The 26065-nt window shown below is 42.0% G+C and overlaps 1 protein-coding gene across 3 annotated transcripts in view; it reads right to left on the reverse strand.

The window, feature by feature from the left end:
• The window catches only part of wdr11 (WD repeat domain 11), a 116814-nt gene that overhangs the window by 33605 nt on the left and 57144 nt on the right, over positions 1–26065 (reverse strand). For all 3 annotated transcript variants that reach the window (XR_010977062.1, XM_068052888.1, XM_068052890.1), the window contains exons 13-19: positions 20024–20099; positions 19324–19432; positions 12108–12232; positions 11517–11664; positions 8230–8336; positions 7457–7571; positions 7027–7198 (exon numbers count right to left, since the gene is read on the reverse strand). Coding sequence is in view for 2 of the 3 variants with exons in the window: in XM_068052888.1 (XP_067908989.1) it covers positions 7027–7198; positions 7457–7571; positions 8230–8336; positions 11517–11664; positions 12108–12232; positions 19324–19432; positions 20024–20099 (852 nt within the window). In the remaining variant the exon portion in view is untranslated. The remainder of the gene's footprint in view (positions 1–7026; positions 7199–7456; positions 7572–8229; positions 8337–11516; positions 11665–12107; positions 12233–19323; positions 19433–20023; positions 20100–26065) is intronic.

A 26065-nucleotide genomic window follows, 5' to 3' on the forward strand; every position in this document is an offset into this window, starting at 1 on the left:
CTCTGCAGCCTATTTGTGTGTGTCCATGTGAAAGTTGGAGTGTATTTTATTATTTTACTTAGATCATTTTAAGTATAATAAAGCTAATCTCTTTCTTTTTTAAACTCAAGAAACCCTGTCTGATTGGTTCTTTTTACAATCACGGCACATAAACAGTTAAACACTCACTGAAATGGCAAGTATATCCACTTCAAAAAGAAATAAACCTGTGGTGGTCAAACAAGGGGTGGGGGAAGAGGGGAGCCCTTCGAACGCTCCTCACCTGATTGTAACAATATTATCTTAACAACTTAAAAAAGTCAGCCAATACACAAATATCTTGCAAACGCTAAAACTTCATTCAAATACCAAAGAGTCACGGAGTAAAATTGAGCAAATTTCTTGTGTGCTTGAAAGGAAATTAAAATTCAGCAGCATAAACCTATTCCTTTCTTTGAGTATAACTGACTGTCTCTAACCTAAACCCAAGAGAAATGAATAGAAAGATGTTAGAAGATGTTTGCTGTAGTGATGGAGTTCCATCAGTAGGTGGAGTTCAGGCTGCATATAGGGAAAATAAATAACAAAGCATGATAAGCATTAACACCCATCAGCCTGCTCATCATGGGTATAAATGGATTGCTATTTGTCTCGAATAACTGCAGTCAACTATGTATTATTTACAAACATAAATAACACTGAGAATTACAATAGCACTTCAGTACTTAAATCATAAGGGATTACAATTTTACAGTTCAAAGAAAGTAAAGAAATAATATATTTATGATTCTGTACAGTGCTGTAACAGTTTACTAAAAACCCTATTTGCAAGTAGTTGGAAGCATGAACATTTTTAATCATTCATGGGATGTAGGTGTCACTGGCAAGACCAGCATTTATTGCCCATCCCTATAAAATGAGTCAGTTTGATTGATTCAGTGTTTTGATGGTCTGCACCGAACACCAGCCGAGCTCTGCATATTTTGAGCACTTATCTTAAAAAGTGTGCCTTTATAAATGATGCTCTAATACATGCACTGAAATGTCTTGCAGTAGCACAATGCTCCTTCGGTTATTGGCAGAAATCTGCAGCACTTTAAGACCAATTTCTGTTGCCAGCCCAACTAAATCCTGTGGCAAGGGCATGTAGATTCTTCAGAAGTTTTGATAACACAGTACTCAGTGATTTCTACATGTCCATATCTTCTTTAAAAAATTGTAACTTATTAACTTTTTAAATTAAAAACACAAGTTTTAAAGAAAGGCACTTGAGTTATAAACTTATACTAACAGATGAGGAGAGGAAACAATGAGATCAAAGCAATAGAATAGGTGCTCAAGCTGAGACCTGAAGCAACTAGTAGCAGTATTGGGAACATACATGAAGCAACAGCCACAACCAGTAGAAGATGGGGGGTGAAGAAGGGAAGGAGGAGGATGGAAATTAAGCTCAGCCAGGTACAGGAACAGTAGCATCATCAGGAGCAACCGTTCGAGCAGCACAGCTACAAAGCTGGAGAGATGCAAGAGATACAGCTGGCTGTTAACTTAAGCTTCTTAATTAATAAGGAAATCTTTGGGAAGCTGGAACAACAATGAGAGATTTCGTATCAATTCATTAAAAGCCATGAGAGCTCTCACACTGCTCCAGCTCCCAATTATGCTGCTTCTGCAATGAGGGAGAAATTCTGCAGAATATTTGTTACCCTGATCATTAGGCTGAGGAGTGGTCCCAACAGCTTCATTCTCATCCTATTATTTAATCACATCCCGTGACTTATAAACCCCTTATTCACACAGCTGATCACGTAGCAACATTGGCAATGATCTGAATGAGTCTTTTACTGGTATTCTTGCACTCCTAAATGAAACTGTAAAGAACGTAATCCACCAATTGTGTTATATTACGGTCATTCCGCCTCGGATGTTAAAGAATCGTAAGAAATTATTGTTCCAATCGTGATCTCAATCAGCTGGAATGGAATTTCATAGGAGCATTCACCCGGTGTGTACTGCACTTTTTGAAACAAACAAGTTAACCTGACTGAACACAAGTGACTTGTTAGGAGGCTGTCTGTACAAGTTCATTATCATATAAAACAAGAACTCACCAGAGTTAATCAAGTATAAAGGTACAGTGAAAGCATGGGCAAAGACTGTGTTGAAAAAGTCGAGTCTGCAGGTGGCAAAGAGTTTCAACAGCAGTGGGATACAGGAGGCACGCAGAGTAGAAGTGGGATAGATGATGCTCAGGTTGCATTTGAATGGGCTTCAGTTGACGAGAGGGAACAGATTCCAAAGTGCAGAGCTTCTGGTGAAAGCCAAACAGGGTGGCTTCAGTCTTGACAATGTTGAACTGTAAAGTTGTAGCTTACTCAACAACACACCAAGAGTTATGGAATCAGGAGTGAATATGGGTATTGTTGGCATACATATGGAAGCTGATTCCATGCCTAATGTAACTGAGGGATCTCCTCAATCTCCTTTGCTCCAAGGAGAACAACCCCAGCTTCTCCATCCTAACACTGCAGCTAAAATTCCTCTTGCTGGGAACCATATTTATAAGGAGTGGGAGCGGGAGAGAGATTCGGAGTCAAATCAAACGGGAGGAAATTATTTTTTTCTTCGAAAAGTGACATTACAATCAACAAAGAGTGTGGGGAAACAGAAAGCCAACTGGGGTAAGGAGACCAGTAAGCATATAATTTAATATATATAAATCAAATATAAAATATGATCAATTCATGAGCATAAAAACTAAAACTAAGGCAGATTTTATAATTCATCATACAGACAAAGAAAGAGACACCACTGGGGAGTTTAAAAGAGTGGCAGCATCAGAGGGGGCGCAGGGGTGAGAGAAGGGGCGAGCGCGGTCGAGTGAGGGGGCGGGCGGGCGAGAGAGCGGGCGGGCGAGACCGAGAGCGAGCGAGACAGAGAGAGCGAGCGAGACACCAGCAATGAAGGGTATTGTTCAAACCAGGAGCTTGAAACATAAAAATATTCAATCGGGGTAGTGTAACAGTAAATGTTGTAATAAGAGTATAAGCATAGAGCAGGACTGGAGATATTAATTAAAATTGATAGTTTAAACCACAGGCAGTAGGACTTCAGGATAGTAGGTGGGTGGCCATCTGGAAGAGTGGGAAAGAGACAGGAAGTGCAGGAATCATCCGAGTGTGTGCTGCTCTCAAACCGGTACTCTGCTTTGGAGACTGCTAGGAGTGACAACACCTTGAAGGAGTGCAATCCAAATCATGGTACCAATGGGCACGGGATTGTACAGGAGGGAGCAGCCAAGTGCAGAAATGCAGTTGTTATAGGTGATTCCATAGTCAGGGGGACAGATAGGCATTTCTGTAACTGTTATCGTGAGTTCCGCCTGCTGTTTTGCCTCCCTGGTGCCAGGGTAACGGACATCGGGAAAGGGTGCAGGATATTCAGCAGCGGGAAGGAAGTGAGGCAGAAGTTGTGGTACACAATGATGTAGCAAGCGCTGGTATTGAGGTCCTACAGTCAGATTTCAGGAGCTAATGAAGAAGTTAAAGAGTGAGACCTCGAAGGTAGCAATCTCTGGATTACTCCCAGTGCCACATGCTAGGAAGATAGGGAAGATCAGTGCACGGCTTGAAGCATGGTGCGGGAAGGAAGGCTTCAGATTCAAAAGAGACGGGTTGCACCTCAACAGGACTGGGACCAATGTCCTCGAGGAAAGATTCACTAATGTGGTTGGGGAGGGTTTAAACTAAATTGGCAGGGGGATGGGTACCAGCATGTAGAAGTAGAAAAGAACAATATGGTGTATGATTTGAGTGTGTTAGACAGTACCAGAGAAGGGAGTAGTTCTGTATTAGATGAAGGCGGACTGAGAAGGACTACGAGGAATCCAAAGCCAGGTTTACAATGTCTGTGCGTAAATGCACGAAGTGTGGTGAATAAGGTTGGTGAGCTACAAGCACAAACAGGAGTATGGCAATGATGTGGTGGCAATAATGGAAACATGGCTTAAAAACGTCGAGCACTGGGTGCTTAACATATATAAGGATATTAAATGTTCAGAAAAGATGGAGAAGGAAGAAAGTGGGGGGGGGGGGGGGGGGGTGGGGGGTGGTGGCATGTCAATACTGAATAGGGAAGATATTGCAGTGTTGGAAAGGGAGGATGTCCTTGAGGGGGCAAGGACTGAATTTGTTTGGTTTCGAGATGAGAAGCAAAAAGGGAATGATCACATCACTAGGGGTATTCTATAGACCTCCAAATAGCAAGAGATAGTGGAGCAAATCCACAGGGAAATCACAGAGATCTGCACAAACTATTGAGTGGTGATATTGGGGGGTTTTAATTACCCAAATATCAATTGGGATAATTTTAGAGTAAAGGATAATGAAGGGGAAGAATTTCTGAAATTTGTTCAGGGGAATTTCCATGATCAGTATGTTCTCAACCCAACTAGAAAGAAGACATTGCTGGATCTGGTGCTGAGAATGGGGTGGGTCAAGTGGACCAAGTGTCTGTCAGGGAGCATTTGGGTAAGAGTGATCATCGTATCATAAGGGTTAGAGTAGTAATGCAGAAAAGCAAGGAATAAAATAGGTTGTACCTCTAGATTGGAAGAGGGCTAATTTCAATGCGATGAAAAGGGAGTTAGCCAGGGTAAAATGGAACCAAAGGCTGACATGGAAGAGATGTATTGGAACAATGGGTTACCTTTAAGGAAGAGATGCTTCAGTACAGGCTAGGTACATTCCAACGAGACTGCAAGGTAACGGAACCAAAAACAGGGCTCCTTGGATGGCAAGGGAGATAGAGATCATGATGAAACAAAAGAAAAAAAGAGGGTGTATGATGCATGTCAGGTGAATTCTTCAAGTGAGAACCAGGCCTTATAAAGTTGAGAAGGGAGGTGAACAGGAAAATAAGACTGACAAAGAGAGAATGAGTATAGAAAGGCAGTCAACATAAAAGGAACCCAAACTCTTCTACCGACGTAAAAAGTAAGCAGGTAGTAAGAGCTGGAGTGGGGCCTATTAGGAACAAAGAGGGTAATATCTGCTTAGAGGCACAGGGCAAGGCTAATATACTTAATGAGTACTTTGTATCAGTGTTCACTAAAGAAGTGGAATCTGACAAAATTTCGGTACATGGGAAGAGAGTAGAGAGAATGGATAGGGTAAAAATTGAGAGGGGGTAGATACGAAAAAAGCTGGCTATGCTTAGGGTAGATAAGTCACCTCATCTGGATGGCTTGCATCCCAGGGTGCTAAAAGAAATGGGAGCTTGCCATAATCTTCCAATCTTCCCTGAACACAGGGGAAGATGCCAAAGGATTGGACAGTGGCAAATGTGACACCCTTATTCAAGAAAGGGTGTAAGGACAGTCCTAGCAACTTCAGGCCAGTTAATTTAACATCAGTGGTGAGCAAGGTTTTAGAAACAATAATCAGGGGGAAAAAAAAAAATCAAAAGATACTTGAAGAGTTAATTAAGGATAGCCAGCACTGATTTGTAAAAGGCAGATCATGCTTGATAATCTAATTGAATTTTTTGATGAAGTAACAGAGAAGGTTGATGAAGTAACAGAGAAAATGGATGTTGTTTACATGGATTTTAAGAAAGCGTTTGATAACGTAACACATAAAAGGCTGGTTAACTAAATTCAGGCTAATGGAACAAGAGGGTCAGTGTCCAACTGATAAAAAATTGGCTTAATGACAGAAAACAGCAAGTTGTAGTAAATAGCTGCTCTTCAGACTGGAGGATGGTAGACAATGGTGTTCCCCAAGGATCAGTGCTGCGACCACTGCTTTGTTTTGCTATATATAAATAACTTGGATCTTGGAATACAGAATAGAATCTCAAAATTTGCTGATGACACCAAACTTGGAGATGTTGCAAATAGTGAGGATATGAACCACCTGCAACAGGACATAGATAGGATAGCAGATGGAATTTAATAGAGACAAGTGATGCATTTTGACAGAAGGAATAGGGAGAGGCAACGAATGAGTGGGGTGCATGTGCATAGATCTTTGAAGGTGGCAAGACATATTGAGAGTGGTTAGTAAAACATATGGGATCTTGAGCTTTATAAACAGAAGCACGGTATACAAAAGCTGGGAAGTTATCCTGAACCTTTATAAATCTCTGGTTAGGTCCCAACTGCGTACTGTGGTCCAGTTCTAGTCACCACACTTTAGGGAGGATGTGAAGGTCCTTGCAGAGGAGATTTACCAGAATAATTCCAGGGATGGGGAATTTTAGTTACAAGGTTAGGTTGGAAAAGCTGGAGTAGTTGGCCTTACAACAAAAGGAGATTGAGGGGAGATTTAATAGAAGTGTACAAGACTATGACAGGCTTAGATAAGTTATACAAAGAAAAACTGTTCCCATTAACTAATGATACAAGGATTAGGGAAAAAAGATTGAAGGCTTTCAGCAAGAGATATGGGGGAAAATATGAGGAAGAATTCTTTTTACACAGTGGGTGGTAATGTCCTGGAATGGGCTGCCTGGAGACAATGAATGACTTCAAAAGGAAACTGGATGGCCACTTGAAGCAAGTAATCTTGCAGGGTTACGGGGATCGAGCGGGGGAGTGGGACTGACTGGATAGCTCCGTAGAGAGCCGGCATGGACTTGATGGGCCGAATGGTCTCCTTCTGTGCCATAAATGACTCTACGGTCTCAGTGCTCTGGATGGGAGGAAAGCCAGATTGATGGTATTTGAACAGGGAGGGATGAAAAAGATGAGCAAGGATTTGGACAACAATAATTTTCAGAACCTGAGAGAAAGGGAAAGTTGAAATTGCTCTTTACCATTTATCACAAGAAGTTATGATTTTTCTAATTGTACCATTTCCATTTACAGAGTGAGTCTTCCATTTACTACAACACACATACTTTGGAACAAACGGTCACCTATATACACCAAATATGATTCCATGCTTTTGAAAGAAAAATCTCAGCAGCATTGATCAGTTCTTATGAAAGCTAAAAGCACACATATTCAATCATACCATGCTTTCACACGTGGATGTGTATTCTCACCTGCTAAGTTTTGCTCATCTATTCGGTAACTTGCTGATTTCATTGCCATCTCCAGGACCCGGATACAGCCATCGTCTGAAGCCAGAACCACTTTATCAGAACTGCACCAATCTATATCAAGAACCTTGTAGTTGACATTCCGGCCAGTCCTCATGCTGCTTACCATCTGAATCTTAAAACAGAATATTCTAAACTGATTAATTATATATTTTTAAATGTAGTTAAAACTATTTCATTAAACTTGTTTCAATGGTTTGTGCTTTTGATCAAATACATATTGTGGAATTATTGTGACAATTTCAAAAAGTTAAATAAGTAGCTTCACAATTTAACAACATTAAATTAAGCATTGCGAGTGAGAACTTTAAATTGCAAGAGATACTTTCAAACAAAATGGAAACAGGGAAAGAATAAACTACATATTTACTACCTCCTTGGTATCCCAGACTTCAGCTCCATCATTAAACATCATTAACAGCTTCAGGTTTCCCTTTCCAGGAGCAAAGCGGATCTTCTTTACCCAGCCACGGTGAGTAGGAACTCCTCTATTAAACAAATACAGCAATAAACTGAATCCTAGCGAACTCCAATGCAGAGCAAGAATTTTAATAATGAGCCTCAACATCTGATCTTTTTCAACAAAAAAAAAAAATCAAACACACGGGGTGGCACAGTGGCGAGCACCGCAGCCTCACAGTTCCAGCGACCCGGGTTCGGTTCTGGGTACTACATGTGTGTAGTTTGCAAGTTCTCCCTGTGACCGTGTGGGTTCCCGCCGAGTGCTCCGGTTTCCTCCCACAGCTAAAGACTTGCAGGTTGATAGGTAAATTGGCCATTGTAAATTGCCCCTAGTGTAGGTAGGTGGTAGGAGAATGGTGGGGATGTGGTAGGGAATATGGGATTAATGTAGGATTAGTATAAATGGGTGGTTGTTGGTCAGCACAGACTCAGTGGGTTGAAGGGCCTGTATCAGTGCTGTATCTCTCTATGACTCTATGACATGGTAAGACAATGATGCAGCCGAGACTGACAACCACATAGCATGGGCCCAAAACCTGCCACAAACCTCTGAACTGAACCTGCATCACTACATTACAGGACGTCAAACACTGGTGGCCAAAATGCCGAAACATCACACTGCCTTACGATAGTCAAACATTTTATTACTAATCGCAACATTCGAGAACTCCTAATATCTTTTACCTTGAAAGTCTAGCTTTTAAATCCCAGAAGTTCACATTCCCATCAATGTCTCCTAGTACCAGGATGTCTGCCTTCCATGCAATGCATGTAATGCTGCCCATGCTTCCCTGCAATTAGTTTTGAGAGCTATTTCAACACATTGAATGCTTAAATAGAAAAACAAAAATGTACTACAGCAGCAAACTGGATTCTGGCACATAGATCACATAGACACTGCAAGGATTAGTCAATGAATTCTGCTTGTTTACATGATTTATAGAACCCTGAATAATTTCTGTAGAAATCAGTCTTCATCCACCTGAGACCATGACCATTTCACATCAGCATTTATGTACTGTGTGATTTTAGCTTAAAGACAACTTTGTTAAAGCATATATAACCAGTATATTTAAAAAATAAAAAAGAACATTTTGGGACTGAAAGGCTGTATTTGCTTCACACATGTAAGATCATGACTTATTATCTGGACATGAACTTTTATTTTCGTCTAATCCATATTTACATCTCGACTGAGGATCTCCTTGCCCTTGCTGTTCACCTCTGCTCTTGAGCAATTCGGTGATTAATCTTTTATTGCCTTGGACATACCCAAGACCTCAGACGACACCTCAACAAGTTAAGATCATTTGGACTTTTACCAAAGCTGTGTTCGTGGAGACCCAGTCTCCTCTCAGATTGCTTTAATTATACAATTGTTGGTGATTCATCCACTGACTCTCCTTAATTTCATTTAGCAGTTTCCCGTTATGGGATAAGGAAAGCTATAGATGACATTTTTTTTTTTTACATATTGACATTTTCTCCAGAGAACAGAGCAGAGATACAAAAATAGAACCCACCCCTACAAAAATCAGTCACAACAGACATGAATCCGACAGCAATTCACATTTAAGGTACAGTTGTGATGACTGTATTAAACAGCCCCATTAAAAAATACCATGAATAAGGCCCATCAGTAATATCCAATGCTGTTTGCATTTAAATGGCGTGCAATATTCTCATGGTGCTCTTATTTTGAAACAAAGATTTATTAATTCATAAATTCACATATCAAACTGCAAGTGAAATTGAAAAAAGCACTGTTGTCAAATTCACATGGGTCTCTGAAACATTAACATCTGACAAAAATGCTGTACATGGTGCCTGTAAGTGCAGAAACTCATTAAAATAAATGCATTAAACAGTCTACAGTGAAGAATTTGGCATTTAAGAAACATTCCTTATACAAACACAAGTGCTGTATGTCAGAAAACAGAATGTAATCATAACAGTTCTTGTACAGGAAGCCACCTACAAATGCAACAGCAATTCATTAAAAACATCCTGGAAATCTGTCAATGCTTTACAACTAATTATACTGTAAAGAAATAAGAAGCTAAACATTAGATGAAGCATTTCAGCCTGAAAAACAACTGGTAATCACAGTAACACTGCACCATAGGATAGCACCATACAAATGCTGAGACACTTTATAGCAGTACAATCTAGGAGTAGACCACCATTTCACAATTATTCAGCCTGTAAAGCCACAACAATTTTCCGGTGAAATCATACTAAACTTCACTCGAGTGTGGCAGACCAGTACAACAAAAATGCGATCTGTTGTATGTACATGTGAAGTTATGTAAAATCAAGCAGAGAATTAATACACTCAAATCTGAAGGATTTCTTTCATGATATAGTCAGTGCCATGGGCACTGGCCTCCAAAGCCCTAGTGACTCAACTTCCCACAGTCCATCCCATTTCTATTTCCAATTATATTTTTATGCCACTGTGTCTGCCTGTTTGAACTTGATGAGGCTGCCTGTTAGAAAGGTCAGTTCTTAGCAATGTTCCCTCAATGGTGAGCAAATCCTAAATCAACTAAAACAGTGCTGACAACACAGTTTCCAATCATCAGTTCCAAATTCAAATGGCTGAATCAGCTGCATTAAAAATATAACTGGAAAGCAAAACTCAGCACAAAATTGAACACAGCAGCCAAATTCAAACAGGCAAAGACCCTCACTCCACCCAAGGCACTGACCATGCACTGCAGGTATTATTACTCAGCAATTGCTCCCCATAATAATAAACCAATCAGAGAACACTTTCTGCTTTTACAACAAAGTGTCTGCAGGACAGAACTCTCCTTGAAATGAATAAAAGCTTTGCTCTGCCCAATATGTATTTCACTCCCAACTTCAGTAAAACAGCCACAATTACATCATCTTACTATTTTTTCAATTCACACATCATTCATTCTGTGCCAGATTCAATAATTTGGTAGGTAGGGAGGGCAACAGCACTCCACAGTAAGGCTGATGAACTGGAAGGAGAAAAGGACCTGTCACTGGAAGCTAGGATTCATCCCACCGAGCTTCAGATAATTCCAAAAGCCAGTGCTGATTCTGGGAGCTTACCAGGGATCTGTGTTGCTTACAGCATCTGCTGTCTAAAATCCAGCAGCACTCCTACAGATACCTGGGCTTGCAAACCTCTACCTAGGGTTAGGTGAGGGGGGAAATTCAGTACTAAGCAAACAGAAGCTATGCATGGTGATGGACTTCCACTATCAGACAAAAATCAACAAATCTTTTGATTCTTTGAAATCTCTCATTTACTTTCAATTAGAGTCAACTTTTTGCCATGATCTCGCAACCAATAGGAACTGGACTAATATTGGGACCTTTACAGATCATGAGCAAAGGAAACTCCCGTCCCAAGAGCCTGCACTGAACTCAAGACCCTGATGTGATGAACCAGTGTCTTACCTACCGACTGAAGAATTCAGTCCACCTGGAAAGCACAGTTATAACAGAACACAAGAAAGCATGGGTGAGGGATGGGGTGGTGGGGGAGAGAGCAGCAAAAGCAGGAGAAGAGCTAATTTGGTCAACCAAGCTCAATCTTTCCATAGACTATGTACAGCATACTCTATAATCTTCAGATGAATGTTCTGCATCAATATACTTAGATGCAACTAGCATTCGAGATTATCAACCCAGTCTCATATCCTTGTGTTCAATCAACTCCTTTTGTTTCGATTATAAAAAAAAAATTAAATTTACCTAAGGCCGTTAACTGATTCTACATATAGTAACAAGGATCAGTGACAATCTCAAAATATCTAGGCACTACAATCAGTAACAACACAGAATTTTGCAAATGCTCTTATTACACCAGCTGGTTCATTGTCATTTCCACTCATGGGCCATTTTGTAGGTCGTGCAATTTGATGGCACTTCAGCCAGTATGCAAACAAAACCATTAGTTCACAGTGAGAATTGTCCTTAATTGTACTTACATCTGGAGGAATTCTGGCCCCGTCCTTCACCAAGTTTCCTTCTACAGTGAGATGGAAGACCTGTCCATCGTTGTCAGTAAATATAAAGTGCTCGCGTGCAGAAATGTTATGGCTAATTTCAGCTTTACTTTCTGCCTCCTGCAGCAAACTGAAGAATTAAAATATCAGATCTATTAAATTCACAATCAATACATCTTAACCTTTTTTGAAAATTATAATTCATGCATGAAGTTAACTGATTTAAAAGCCAAATTAATTAAAAAGGCACACTGTGGCACTGTCATTCCTAGTACCAAATATAGAAAGTGGGGTGAATTAGAATCAGAGCGAACCAAAACTAATGGGTTCTGCCTTCATTTCTTACTTAGCAAGCAACTAGAACAGCTGGCAAGGAAACTCATGGTGGAGAGAGGAATTTTGTATGGAGGGATCATTAGTATTATACATACTGGTATAGTAGGCCCATGCATGCTGGTAATGCAGCCTCATTTTCTAGCCCCTGCCTGTTACCTGTTACATCCCACGTCATCATGGCCTTGCAAAATCAAACCTATTAATGCCAGCAGTATCCAGCCATCCTTTTTAAGTCACCTGATCATAGGCAACTCAACGTTACTGGCTTCTGCATCAGAGACAACAGTTTGTCTAGCCATAGCTTCTCGGACTGCCAGCTGCTTTCTGCGCAGACTCCTCAGGTTGTGAGAAGGAGACCATTCCTGTAGATAAAGAAGCATAGTGGATTTTACTGTTTTCAAACTATCTAAAAGAATATTCCTCATTTTTTTCTAAACACAATATATTAAACTGAACCTATCAAAGGTCAGAAATCACTCTTGCATCATTTGTCAGCATCTGTGCATGGACGTCACATTTAACAGTGTGCCACAAGGTGGCCTTAGAAGGCTTGCTGGATGTTGCAAAACCCATACAGAACTTTGGTGACATCTGTACTTCAAGTACTGGATGATGTGATTTCCAGTGGTATGAGACACCAAGTCTGGAATTTTTAAAAATGGCAACAAAATCTATCCTGAATTGTGCATTTCTTCTGCACATTTATTTGGTCGTATTTCTTATCATTTTGTGTTGGTATAATCAACACGGAAACCAAGATTCACATGCTTCTGGGAGTCATTCTAGAACAGGGTTGTCCAAACTTTTCGTGTGTGGGGGGGGGGGGGGGGGGGGGGGCACATTTTTGTCTCACATAGGGGCTGGTGAGAGAATTTCGAAAAAATAAAGGCATTAAATATTTAATAAAAACAACAACCAATGTGTATTTTTGTGAAGAAGCTTGAAATAAGATTAATTTATCGGCTTACATTCTCATCACTATGTTAGACACTTATTTCGTGAAATACCTGACATCCTTTTCTCTTGCACAAGTAGTCAATGTTTGCCCGCACATTTCTTTTAGTCAGAACCAGCCAGAAAACCCCAAATCTGTCCGAAATTCACAAACCACTGTTACCGATGTCAGCGCCTGCCAGGACAGCTGTGAAACCGACAGCGGATGTTTTTAAAAAGCCAGGGTTATCTGGAAATTTCTCATCTTTGAAATACATCTGCAGGCCGGCAGGAAACCTTTGGTGGGCCATATGTTGGACAACCCTGTTCTAGAACATACTATAATTCTGTGAATGTGCCAGTGTTACGACCAAGGCAGGAGTAATGCACTGTTAATTCAATGCTACTACTCCACAGGTCACAGCATATCAAGAATGTTTTCCACCTACCAAAGAATAAAGCACACCAAACCAGGTTTCTTTAAATAACGAACTATTTATTAGAAAAGAATTGAGATAAATCTATATGTGAAATGGTTTTTTTAAAAAACTCCTTATTCTTCCCAGCCCTCATGCACACACGTGTGCATTCAAAATCTGGTTAACCGGGCAAAATGGAATTTTTTGGTTTACAGCTGTTTCTTAGGAATAAAAAGGAAAAAATAAAATGATAGAGTTTATCACATTCTGGTAGAATGTTTACGGTACAGTGAGTTGCCCCACTGTCGAATTGTCGGATGCCACTCAAAGTCTCTCCAGGTGAGGCTGATGAATGTCTACCCATCACAAACTGTTCAAGGCAACTTGTCTGCAGCAGGCGTCACACAAGTCTTTCAGCAGGGGTGCAGCAAACAGTTTGCTCAAGACTCATAGCAACAACAAAGCAGTAGAAGCTTTCTGCAGGTTCCAGGGTTTCCCAAAACACAGGAGGCAACAGTAACCATACTGGATGCAGGAATTCTTCAGAAACAGGAGGCAACAGAAATCTGCCACCTTTCAAATGCAGGATTTCTTTTCAAGAGATGCAGGCTTCCTTTACAGAGAGGTCTTTTCACTGGTCTCCAGGCAGATCACAGCCAGATTTGAACTGCCTGCTCCTTGTCCAGCTCACTGGTCCTTTCACAAACCAAAAGTGAAACTAACTTCAACAATCAAGTCACATGACAATCATAAATCTTGCCCTGTCATTCCCCTGCTGAGTTATTTGGAAACAGGTACCTTGCAATCTGTATACTTCACTTAGTCCAAACCCACCAGGTTTCAGCATTCGATGTCCACAAAGAAAAATCCTTTCCTCAGTTTTTAAAAACACAGAATTCTAAGCTTTCAACACAAAAACAAAACTCTTGTAATACTAGTTATTCCGGAAGTGTTGGCAAAGTCACACACAAGTGAACACAAATCATCTAGGAGGTAGGAACTGAGGGAGCGACAGCAAATTTGCTGATGAGACTAAACTGGGGTAGACAGGAGGGGAGTGACAAATTTTTTGTGAGATTTGTGGAAGTCTTCAAGAGTACATAGACACAATTAGCAAGTGGGCAGATAGGTGGTAGATACAGTTAACTGCAAAAGAATACAAAGTAATACATTTTTAAAAATTGAAAAGTTGTCATGTAGATTCAGTAGGATGTTACCAGTAATGATTAGTTAGTTGATGAACAGACACTCGCTAGTTTAGGGTTATTTCCATTGGAACCCAGAAAATTAGTGGTGACTTGATATAAATCTTCAAGAATATGATGGATTACGATCAGGTAAATAGCAATGCATTCTTTCCACTCGTCAGAGAGAAGATATGAAAGGACATTAATTAAAGATAACCACAAAAAGAATTAAAGATGATTTTAGAAAAAAATCTTGACATACATGGTTAGAATATGGAATTCTCTGCCACAAACTCGTTGAAATGTAGCCCATAAATTATTTTAGAGGGGGCATTAGATAGATATTTGAAAAGTATATTGAAGGATATGGGAGAAAACAAGAGAGATGGGATTAGATTAGGTAGCTCATTTGATGGATCAAATAACCTGTTTCTGTACTGACATTTTATGAATCTATGAAAATACTCATATTGTCTCTGTTATGATAGCATCCATATTCTACTAGTGTAATTAAAATGACTAAACGTCCAGTGCTTGCACATTTAAGGAACAAACTGCTCTTGATAGGATTTTAAATCTGAATTTTTAGAAGAGAAAAACTCAAAATATTTCTGACTCAGTAACCACTATTAGAAGTAGTAATCTCACAATACTTGATCAAAACCTGCTATGCCAATGTTGCACAATTAAAGCAGTTAAAAGTCTTTTCAACAATTCAACATATATAGCTATTTGTATCCAAGTCAAGGGAAAATTTTGGGACATCCATAGGACACAAATCATTTTTACTGGATCCTGAGATATGCCAGCCAATAAAAAAAATACTTATTTCTAAGCAAATGCCTGTAATTTTCCCCTATTTCTTTCAGCTGTATGTTGTTTCCTCAACCATCCCCACAATATATACTTCTACAAATAACATTCCTAACATAATAATTACCTAAAAAAACAATGTATGCTACTATATAATCAATTTTCACTTTAATAGGCCACAGCTCCAGGCTTGTACTCTGCATTTTTAGAGTTCTCATCCTACTCCTCAACCTTTTAACCATGTTAATTCTCTGCCCTTAAATATTGGTTTCATCAAAATGACACATCTGATCGGAGACACGAACAGCGGCAAATAGGAGAGAGAACGAGGGAGCATCACAGATCTGATTGAAGACACCAGCAGCAGCAGAGAATAAGAAAGAGCAGGGAACAGCGTGGACCTATCCAGAGAGACCAGCAATGGCAGCAGAGAATAGAGAGAGCGCGGGGGAACAACATGGACTTGTTCGGCGAACCCAGCAGTGGCAGCAGAGCATAGAGGGAGAGTGGGGGAACAGCACGGACCTGTTCGGAGAGACCAGCAGAGAATAGAGGGAGAGTGGGGAAACAGCACGGACCTGTTCAGAGAGACCAGCAGTGGCGGTGGCAAATAAGATGCGTGCAGGGCAGAGGGACTTTGGGGTCCATGTGCACAGATCCTTGAAGGTAGCAGGACATATTGAGAGAGTAATTAACAAAGCATATGGGCTCTTGGGGCTTCATAAATATAGATATTGAGTACAAAAGCAGAAAGTTATGCTGAACCTTTATAAAACTGGTTAAGCCACAATTAGAGTATTGTATCCAGTTCTAGTCACCAAAATTTAGGAAGGATGTGGGGGTTCTTGAGAGGTTGCAGAGGAGATTTACTAGAATAGTTCCAAGGATGAGGGATCTTAGCTACAAGGTTAGGTTGGAGAAACTGGGCTGTTCTCCTCAGAGCAAAGAAGATTGAGGGGAGATTTGATAGAGGTGCATATGATTATGACAAGTTTAGGTAAGGTACACAAAGAAAAGCTGTTCCCATTAGCTGATGGTACAAGGTCTAGGGTACACAGATTTAAGGTTTTGGGCAAGAGATGCAGGGGGGAATGTGAGGAAGAACTTATTTATGCAGCAAGTGGTAATGACCTGGAACTTAATGTCTATGAGGGTATTGGAAGCGGAGACAATTAATGATTTCAAAAGGAAATTATATGGGTACTTGAGAGGAATAAACTTGCAGGGCTACAGGGATAGAGCTGTTAAACTCCAGAAAGCTTGTTATGGAAGATTAATGCTGGAGCCTATATTTACTCAGTTTCACATTTATTGTGCAGAATAAAAGGATTACAAACATGTAGCTCCTTACTCAAAACCCTCCACCAGTCTCAGTAAGTGTCTGCTTATAAGTGCTTAACTAAGACCCCTGCACACATCTTATTTGCCACCGCCACTGCTGGTCTCTCCGAACGGGTCCATGCTGTTTCCCCGCTCTCTCTCTCTATTCTCTACTGCTGCTGCTGGTGTCCCCTTGACCTGCATAAAATTAAACCATTGATACACAATTACCAGATTAACAAGAGAATGAAAATGGGACTGACTAGACTGCCCTACAGAGAGCTGGCATGAACTCGATGGGTGAATGGCTTCCTCCTGTGCCGTAATGACTCTATGGCCAGAACTTTATCGGTGCAGTGGGGCTCCCAATGACAGGCCTGAAAGCTGTTGGCTGCTTATGGGACTCAGGCCGCATTTACTGGCTGTTGGCAACAAATTAGTTGCTGTCATAGCTTCCCTCCCTTTAAAGGAATCGGAGGACTGGCAGTTCAGCCGTGCCACCGGGAGCGGTAGCTGCTGCTGGGACTGCGGCCGAAAGAGAGGACACCATGGAAGAAGACCGCCCTCCCAACCAGGTACGTGGGGGTTGGGAGCGCTGCGGCCAATCAGGCTGGCCCTCGTGGGGTGGGGGTTGTTGAGGGCAGGGGAAGGGGCCCCCACTGTGGCCATTGCCACTGGGAGCTCCTTCAGTGGCATGAATAGGGGTGCACCTCCCCCACCCACTGAGCCCACAGGGAGGCCACCAGGGTTTACCAGGTCACAGTCCACTTTTAAGAAAAGATAAAGATAAAAGTTTATTTTTCCAGCTTTGCGCCTTCATCAAATCACAATATTATCATTAAGCATTTGAGCTCCGCTGCAAATGTTTCGCTGCAAGGGATGCCCTTGTCTAGTTCAAAGCTGAATACAATGGAATCTGTCCTTCTACACAGTAAGCAACACCACAGCAAGCCAAATAGCACATAATAATAATGCTGAACATACAGAGATCTGCCAGAGAAGATAGGTTAATAGCTTGACTAGAGATGCCACGGATAGAACTGAGTCTCCACGCAATTGTAAGCTCACCATTTTTTTTTAAAAAGCTGACAAACCTGTATATCTCCAGAATTTTTTATTTTTCTTGCTTGGGATGCAGTGGGGGTTACTGCTCTCAGTTAAGGTATTGCGAATTTTTATGAGAAGGATTTTTTTCCTAATTAATGACCACAAGTATGTATCCCAGGAGACGCTTTCATAGAGGAACTCTTTTTGCCAATGGCAGCTGTTGCCACCTTGTTAGTTCTTATGGTTTCAGTATGCATTCCAAATTTGGATCAGCTGATGCTCACTTCCTTATCCTTATTTTAATTGGGACAATTCTTTTTGTTTCCAGTTGCATTACATTGCTTTTAGCATTTTTCCCCAGTGATATTGAGTGTTATTTTCCATTTTATACATTTGTGTGGGAGGTGTCTCACTTTCCTTACTGCAGCAATTTCAGTTCCAATGTGGGCTGAATTGTTTAGCTTGTTTTTTTTCCTCATTGTGAATGGTGCTAAATCTCCTTAGGACTCAGTTATTGTTTGCTGAGTGCAGCTCATTTCATCAAATGAATTCAACTTATGTGAAATGCATCCTTAAATAGTCTTTCATGTAATCTTCCACTTCACCCAATTGGCTTTGCTGTGTTTGAGTTAATTATATAGTCTGATAATGGTGTCAAAGTGAACATTACTTCCTATCCAGTAGCTTATGACGTGTCTATCTCCTTTGCCTAGACCACTTATTTGGTGGAATATACTTTTTAGTTCTTCTATGTACCCTGCATCACAACCATATCTGTGGATAATGGTTTATACAATCATTACGGTAAGTAACTGGTTTGACATGTACATAGGGAAAACAAAGGCGAAAATCCAGAATAGACCAAGACAGTTGTCAGAAAAAGGGCTACTTCCATACCTCAGAAATGAATACTTGTAAAAGACAATTTTCATTGAAAAGTTTGTAAAGCTGGGCTTGAAGAACACAATGTAGTTCCAGGAGAAAACATTAAAATTCAACCAATTTTAATCAGGAAACAAATTGTGAAGCAGGGAGAAGTACAGGACAGAACCATTTTATGACCTATTTCTTCTTGCTAGTTTTCTCTGCCAATTTTCTTCATCTACTCTCCTGAAGATGGACTCTTCCGTCCTGAGGTGCAATTCTGCATACTCCAGTATCTCAGTTACACTCCAGTATCTCATCCAAGTGGCACTATCATAAGTGAAGATTAGCAGAGCATCAGGCAGGCTATTCAGCTGCACAGGGCATCACAGGTGAGCCCGATGCTGTCTGATCCAACATTCAAACACTTCCATCAGGCGTTGCTAGACAGCGATCAGGAGCACGAGTATATTTTCCCCTTCCTACTCTAGGAGTTTAATTGTTCCATCTTACTGCCTGCTCTACTGAGATCAGCTAACAGCCCTGACGACAAACTGAACCTGGTACCTTTCTGGTCTGCATGATTTAACTACTCCCTTGACAGTTTCCTTGCAATCAAGTATAAAAAGATAAAAAATCTAGTAGCTAATCCTCAGGGGCAACATTAATGTGGAGTTGAAATCATCTTAATTAACTGCTCTGAGCTACAGCAAATCACCACCTTAACAATAACTACCTTACTGAAATGGTGCCATGTTTAGCAATTTTACATGAATTGAAATGTATTATAACAATACATGTATACAATTATACAAGCAATATAATTTACAGGAAAACTTTTAAATTTCAGGTAGTAAATGTGATCCATACCAATGCTGTTACTGCAGGAAAGTTCTTTGCCATTTCACGAAGGAGAGTGCAAGTTCTAATATCCCACAGTTCCAAAGGTTTGTCTCTGAACACCACAACCAAGAACTGCCTAAATAAAACAAACATACCATCCTTTATGTTGGATTGACATGATCTAAATGTTATTTCCTGAAAGAAATTCATCATACAAACTGTAACTTTTAGTCATTTAGTAAAAGCAGCATATAAATCTTTGCAAAAAGAGCCCAGGACCTATTTAATCATTTTGTAATTTGATTCAGGAACAGCTCATTTGCTTAATATTTATCTAATCAAGATAACACATCTGCAAACCTCTGAAGCTCTGCCCTTCAGATGCAGCAGCAGCCCAGGATCAATGACAATGTAAGTATCCAGCTACAGAAAATGCAAACGATAGTGCTTATTGCAAGACCAGATGCCCAAGAATGAACACGCACTATATTCTCAAAGTTAAGTACTGCAATTAGCATGGTGTCTTTTAAATGATTCAGCTGTCAATAGGATCAGCGAATAAACTTTCCAAGGTTAAAGACTACTGTTCATTCTATCTCTAAATATCTGATACAGTACTGTGAACAGAATAGCAATGGAGCAAAATTTTTAATACAATAAAAACAGAAGCCATGAAAGTTCAAGGTTTAATGGATAATAGAGCATTTTGGAACACACCCATACTTACTTCAAGTGGGACACTTTAATCATTTCTATTGGTGGTTCATCATTGCCTCGTTCACCTCTAAATGCAATACTTCTTCCTAGGAAGTCAAGTTATTTACAAAGAATCAGAAAAATCAAACTCCATGGAACAAACAAACTAATGCAATTGACCTGCCAAATTTCCTACATCCCAATCTGTCCCATTGTATGCCATCTGCTGATCAACAGTAACAGAATCAAGCAGCATCTCAATGATTTGGCAGAATACCTCAGATTGGATTATTTATGAAACTACAGTACAACCAATGTTTTGAATGGCATTAATGACAACTTCTTTCATGAGGTTTTTCATTTCACATTTCAAATCCAGCTCATTCCACTCCATACTCTCTTGATCTATTGGCCGGAATTTTATGTTGGGTGGGAGGCCCCGCCCACCGACCAAAAAGTCAGGGGCGAGCCTGCCTCCACCGGGCATGGGGAGCCATGCCCAGATTTTATGCTCTCAGGACCTTAATTGACCTCGGGCGGGACTTCTGCTCCTCTGATGCAGTAAGTCCCGCCTAATGGAGCTGCCGGCCAATCCACGGGCCAGAGGCTCTCAGTCCCAGCAGCGCCACCGGGAGCGGTGGCCACTGTAGGGACTGCACTCAGCCACAGCAGGATCGTGGACGCCAGCCTGGCAAAAAGGTAAGTCTCTGGAGCCTCGTTTGGGATAATCGGCTGGGCCCCGTTGAGGCATGGGGCGCGGTTGGGGGAGGGAAAGAGTGCTGAGTAGTGAGGGACGGTTGGACCGTGGGGGAGGGGGGTCCTCCGTGGGGCACAGGGTGCCCGATCAGGAGGGCCCCCCCCCCACCCCACCCCACTCAATTTTACAGCCCCTCCACCCCGCCAGCCAGCTCCTATGTAAAATTCTAGCCATACATACATTTTACACCATTGTACTCCCAATTTCGGATAATATTCTTGCACCAAGAAGTTAACAAGATAATAGCATTCCTATCGATTGATTTAGTACATAAGCACATTTACAAACACCGACTCAGTTTTAAAAAAACACTCCTTGCACTTTAACTTATTAGGCTTTTTAATATTGCCTTGCTTACAATGCTTCTTTTTATGTCAGATTTATATTATTGAACACCTTATATATGGAGCAGTTCGATATTGCTGTCAATGCTCTAGAAAGCACCCCATTTAGAGTATAGTGAAGTCCTACAGCACTGGCAGCAACACCAAAAAAGCAGCTATTGAAAGTCACAGTAACAATTTTCTGTTTGTGAATCTTTCAAGAGGCTAGTAAAGTTTCTATACAAAGCTACCAAGTTAAAAGATACATTGCTACATGCTCAGAAATAAGAGCAGATGGTAGAACTAAGGGTAGCTATTTATGCAGTTCACTGCTTGCTTCTCTTCAATAAGTCGTGTGGCTTTTTTAAACAATTCTTTTACAGGAAGTGGGCATTGCTGGCTAGACCAGCATTTATTGCCCATCTCTAATTTCCCTTTAGAAGGTGGTGAGCTGCCTTCTTGAACCACTGCAGTCCCTTGGGGTGTAGGTACACCAACAGTGCTGTTAGGAATAGAGTCCAGGATTCTGACCCAGCGACAGTGAAGGAATGGCGATATAGTTCCAAGTCAGGATGGTGTGCGGCTTGCAGGCAAACTTGCAGCTGGTGGTGTTCCTGTACATCGGCTGTCCTTGTCCTTCTAGATGGTAGAGGTCGCTGTAAAGCCTAGCTCTGGTATAAAATTAAAACCCAACCCATGCCTGACCCAACAACAGCCAATCTGAACCCGACCCAGGCCAGAGCCCTTTAATTTTTTTAAATGCCCCACCTGACCTGCATATGTAGTCAGGTTGCCAGACTTTGCTGCAGACTGCACATTTCCCGTCTTGACATCCTGAATGTTCATTTGAAGATTACTTCCCAGAGCAAGGCAGCATTGTCCAGGTCCAGCCCGACCCAACCCGAGCCCGAATGCTGGACCCGGAAGAGAGACCTGACCTGAACCCAACAAGTCATCGGGTCTGGTCGGGTCAGGGTCGAGTAACCACACTTTAGGTCAAAGGTTTGAAAGGTGCTGTCGAAGGATCCTTGCTGAGTTGCTGCAGTGTATCTTGTAGATGGTACACACTGCTGCCACTGTGCATCGATGATGGAGGGAGTGGATGTTGAAGATGGTGGGTGGGGTGTCAATCAGGTGGGTTGCTTTGTCCTGGATGGTGTTGAGTTTCTTCAGTGTTGTTGCAGCTGCACTCATCCAGGCAAGTGGACAGTATTCCATCACACTCCTGACTTGTGCTTTGTAGCTGGTGGACTGGCTTTGGGGAATCAGGAGGTGAGTTACTCGCTGCAGAATTCCCAGCCTCTGACCTGCTCTTGTAGCCACAGCATTTATGTGGTTGGTCCAGTCCAGTTTCTGGTCAATGGTAACCCCCCCAGGATGTTGATAGTGGGGGATTCAGTGATGGTAATGTAATTGAATGTCAAGGGGAAATGGATAGATTCTCTCTTGTTGGAGATGATCAATGCCTGGCACTTGTGTGGCACAAATGCAACTTGACACTTATCAACCCAAGCCTGCATGTTGTCCAGGTCTTGCTGCATATGGACACGGACTGCTTCAGTATCTGAGGAGTTGCGAATGGTGGACATTGTGCAATCATCAGCCAACATTCCACTTCTGACTTAAAGGTGCAGGGAAAGTCATTGATGAAACAGCTGAAGATGGTTGAGCCTAGGTCATTATCCTGAAGAACACTTGCAGTGACGTCCAGGGACTGCGATGACTGACCTCCAACAACCACAACCATCTTCCATTGTGCTAGTTATGGCTAGGAAGAGTTTTCCCCCTATTCCCATTGACTGCAGTTTTGCTAGGGCTCCTTGAAGCCACACTCGGTCAAATGCTGGCTTGATGTGAAGAGCAGTCATTCTCACTTCACCTCGAGTTCTTTTGTTCATGTTCGGACCAAGGCTGTAATGAGGTCAGGAGTTGGCAGAACCCAAACTGAGAAAATTATTGCTGAGTAAGTGCTGCATGACAGCACTGACGACGACACCTTCCATCACTTTGCTGATGTTAGAGAGTAGACTGATGGGACAGTAATTGGCCGGGTTGGATTTGTCCTTTTTGTGTATAGCACATATCTAGGCAATTTTCCACATTGTCAGATAGATGCTAGTGTTGCAGCTGTACTGGAACAGCTTGTCTAGGGGCGTGGCCAGTTCTGGAGCACAAGTCTTCAGTACTATTGCGGGAATGCTGTCAGGGCCCATAGCCTTTGCAGTATCCAGTGCCTTCAGCCATTTCTTGATATCATGTGGAGTGAATTGGATTGGCTGAAGACTGGGATTTGTGATGCTGGGGACCTCAGGAAGAGGCTGAGATGGATCATCCACTTGGCATTTCTGGCTGAAGATTATCGCAAATGCTTCAGCCTTGTCTTTTGCACTGATGCAGTGACAGCAGTGATTACCATCTACAAGATGCACTGCAGCAACACACCAAGGCTCCTTAGACAGCATCTTCCAAACCCGCGACCTCTACCAACTATTAGGACAAGGGCAGCAAATGCATGGGAACACCACCACCTGCAAGTTCCCCCTCCAAGTCACACACGATCCTGACTTGGAACTATAATTGCTGTTCCTTCACTGTTGCTGGGTTAAAATACTAGAACTCCCTTCCTAACAGCACTGTGGGTGTACCTACCTCACATTGACTGCAGTGGTTCAAGAAGGCAGCTCACCACCACCTTTTCAAGAGCAATTAGGGATGGGCAATAAATGCTGGCCTAGCCAGCGACGCCCACATCACATGAATGAATTTTTAAAAATGTGCTGGGCTTCCCCCATCATTGAGGATGGGAATATCTGTGGAGCTTCCTCCTCCTGTTAGTTGTTTAATTGTCCACCACCATTCCTGACTGGATGTGGCAGGACTGCAGAGTTTAGATCTGATCCACTGGTTATGGGATCATTTAGCTCTATCGCATACTGCTTCCGCTGTTTGGCATGCATGTAGTCTTGTATTGTTGCTTCACCAGGTTGACATCATTTTTAAGTATACCTGGTGCTGCTTTTGGCATGCCCTCCTGCATTCTTCGTTGAACCAGGGTTGATCCCCCAGCTTGATGGTAATGGCAGAGTGAGGGATATTCTGGGCCATAAGGTTACAGATTGTGGTTGAATGCAATTCTGCTGCTGTTGATGGCCCACGGCGCCTCATGGATGCCCAGTTTTGAGTTGCTAGATCGGTTCGAAATCTATCCCATTTAGCACAGTGGTAGTTCCACACAACACAATGGAGGGTATCCTCAATGTGAAGAAGGGGCTTCGTCTCCACAAGGTCTCCTACCAATACTGTCATGGACAGATGCATCTGTGACAGGTAGATTGGTGAGGACGAAGTCAAGTTAAGTTTTTCCATCTTGTTGTCTCCCTCACCACCTGCCGCAGACCCAGTCTAGCAGCTATGTCATTTAGAACTCGGCCAGCTCGGTCAGTAATGGTGTTGCCATGCCACTCTTGGTGATGGGCATTGAAGACCCCCACACAGAGTACATTCTGTGCCCTTGCCACCCTCACTGCTTCTTCCAAATGGTGTTCAACGTGGAGTATTGATTCGTCAGTCGAGGCGGGGTGGTGGTAGGTGGTAATCAGCAGGAGGTTTCCTTGCCCGTGTTTGACCTGATGCCATGAAACATCATGGGGTCCGGAGTTAACGTTGAGGAGTCCCAGGGCAACTCCCTCCTGACTGTATACCATTGGGCTGCCACCTCTGGTGGGTCTGGCCTGTCGGTGGGGCAGGACATACACAGGATGGTGCTGATGGTGTCTGGGACATTGTTAGGTATGATTCCATGAGTATGACTATGTCAGGCTGTTGCTCGACTAGTCTGTGGGACAGCTCTCACAATTGTGGCACAAGCCACCAGATGTTAGTCAGGAGGACTTTGCAGGGTCAACAGGGCTGGGCATGCTGTTGTCATCTCCAATGCCTAGGTCAATGCCGGGTGGTCTGTCTGGTTTCATTCCTTTTAAACTTTTCTCTTGTGGTTTGGTATAACTGAGTGGTTTGCTAGGCCATTTCAGAGAGCAGCTAAGAGTCAACCACATTGCCGTGCGTCTGGAGTCACATACAAATCAGACCAGGTAAGGACGGCAGACTTCCTTCCCTAAAGGACATTAGTGAACCAGATGGGCTTCTTTCAGCTTAGTGTTACTCCCAAGATCAAAGCTACTGCTGGCAGCACTGCTGAGGCAAGTGCAACAAAAAACAATACACGGTGTTCAAATTAGTTACAATCATAGAATAGTAACAGCACTGGAGGCTGACATTTGGCCCATCTTCTCCATGCTGGCTCTCTGAATGAGCTACCCAGCTCGTCCCACCCGCCTACAAACTTTTTCTCTTGATAATTATCCAATTCCCTTTTGAAAGCCACAATTGAATTTGCCTCCACCACACTCTCAGGCGGTTTATTCCAGATCCTAACTATTCGCTGCATGAAAAACCTTTTCCTCATGCTGTCTGTGTTTCTTTTGCCTATCACCTTAAATTGGTTATCTCTAGTTCTTGACCCTTCTGCTAATGGGAAGTTTCTCTCAATCTACTCTGTCCAGATCCCTCATGATTTTGAGCACCCCTATCAATCCCCTTTCAACCTTCTCTTCTCTAAAGAGAACCACAGCTTTACCAATCTACTGACACAACTGAAGTCCTTCATCCACTGAACCATTCTCATAAACCTTTTCTGCACCACTCCAATGCCTTCACATCCTTCCTAAAGTGTGGTGCCCAGAATTGGACACAATACTCCACTTGAGGCCGAACCAGTATTTTATAAAGGTTCACCATAAACTTCTTGCTTTTGTACTCTATGCCTCCATTCAGAAAAGCCTAGGATCCCATATGCCTCATTAACTGCTTTCTCAACCTGCCCTACCACCTTCGACGATTTATACACATAGACCCTGAGGTATAACTAACATTATATCATAATACTTCTTGGCCTTTTGCTAGTGTTTTAAAAAAAGTTTAGGAAAGTTGCAAG

The sequence above is a fragment of the Heterodontus francisci genome, chromosome 20 (assembly GCF_036365525.1).
Source record: "Heterodontus francisci isolate sHetFra1 chromosome 20, sHetFra1.hap1, whole genome shotgun sequence".
Classification (NCBI taxonomy): domain Eukaryota; kingdom Metazoa; phylum Chordata; class Chondrichthyes; order Heterodontiformes; family Heterodontidae; genus Heterodontus; species Heterodontus francisci.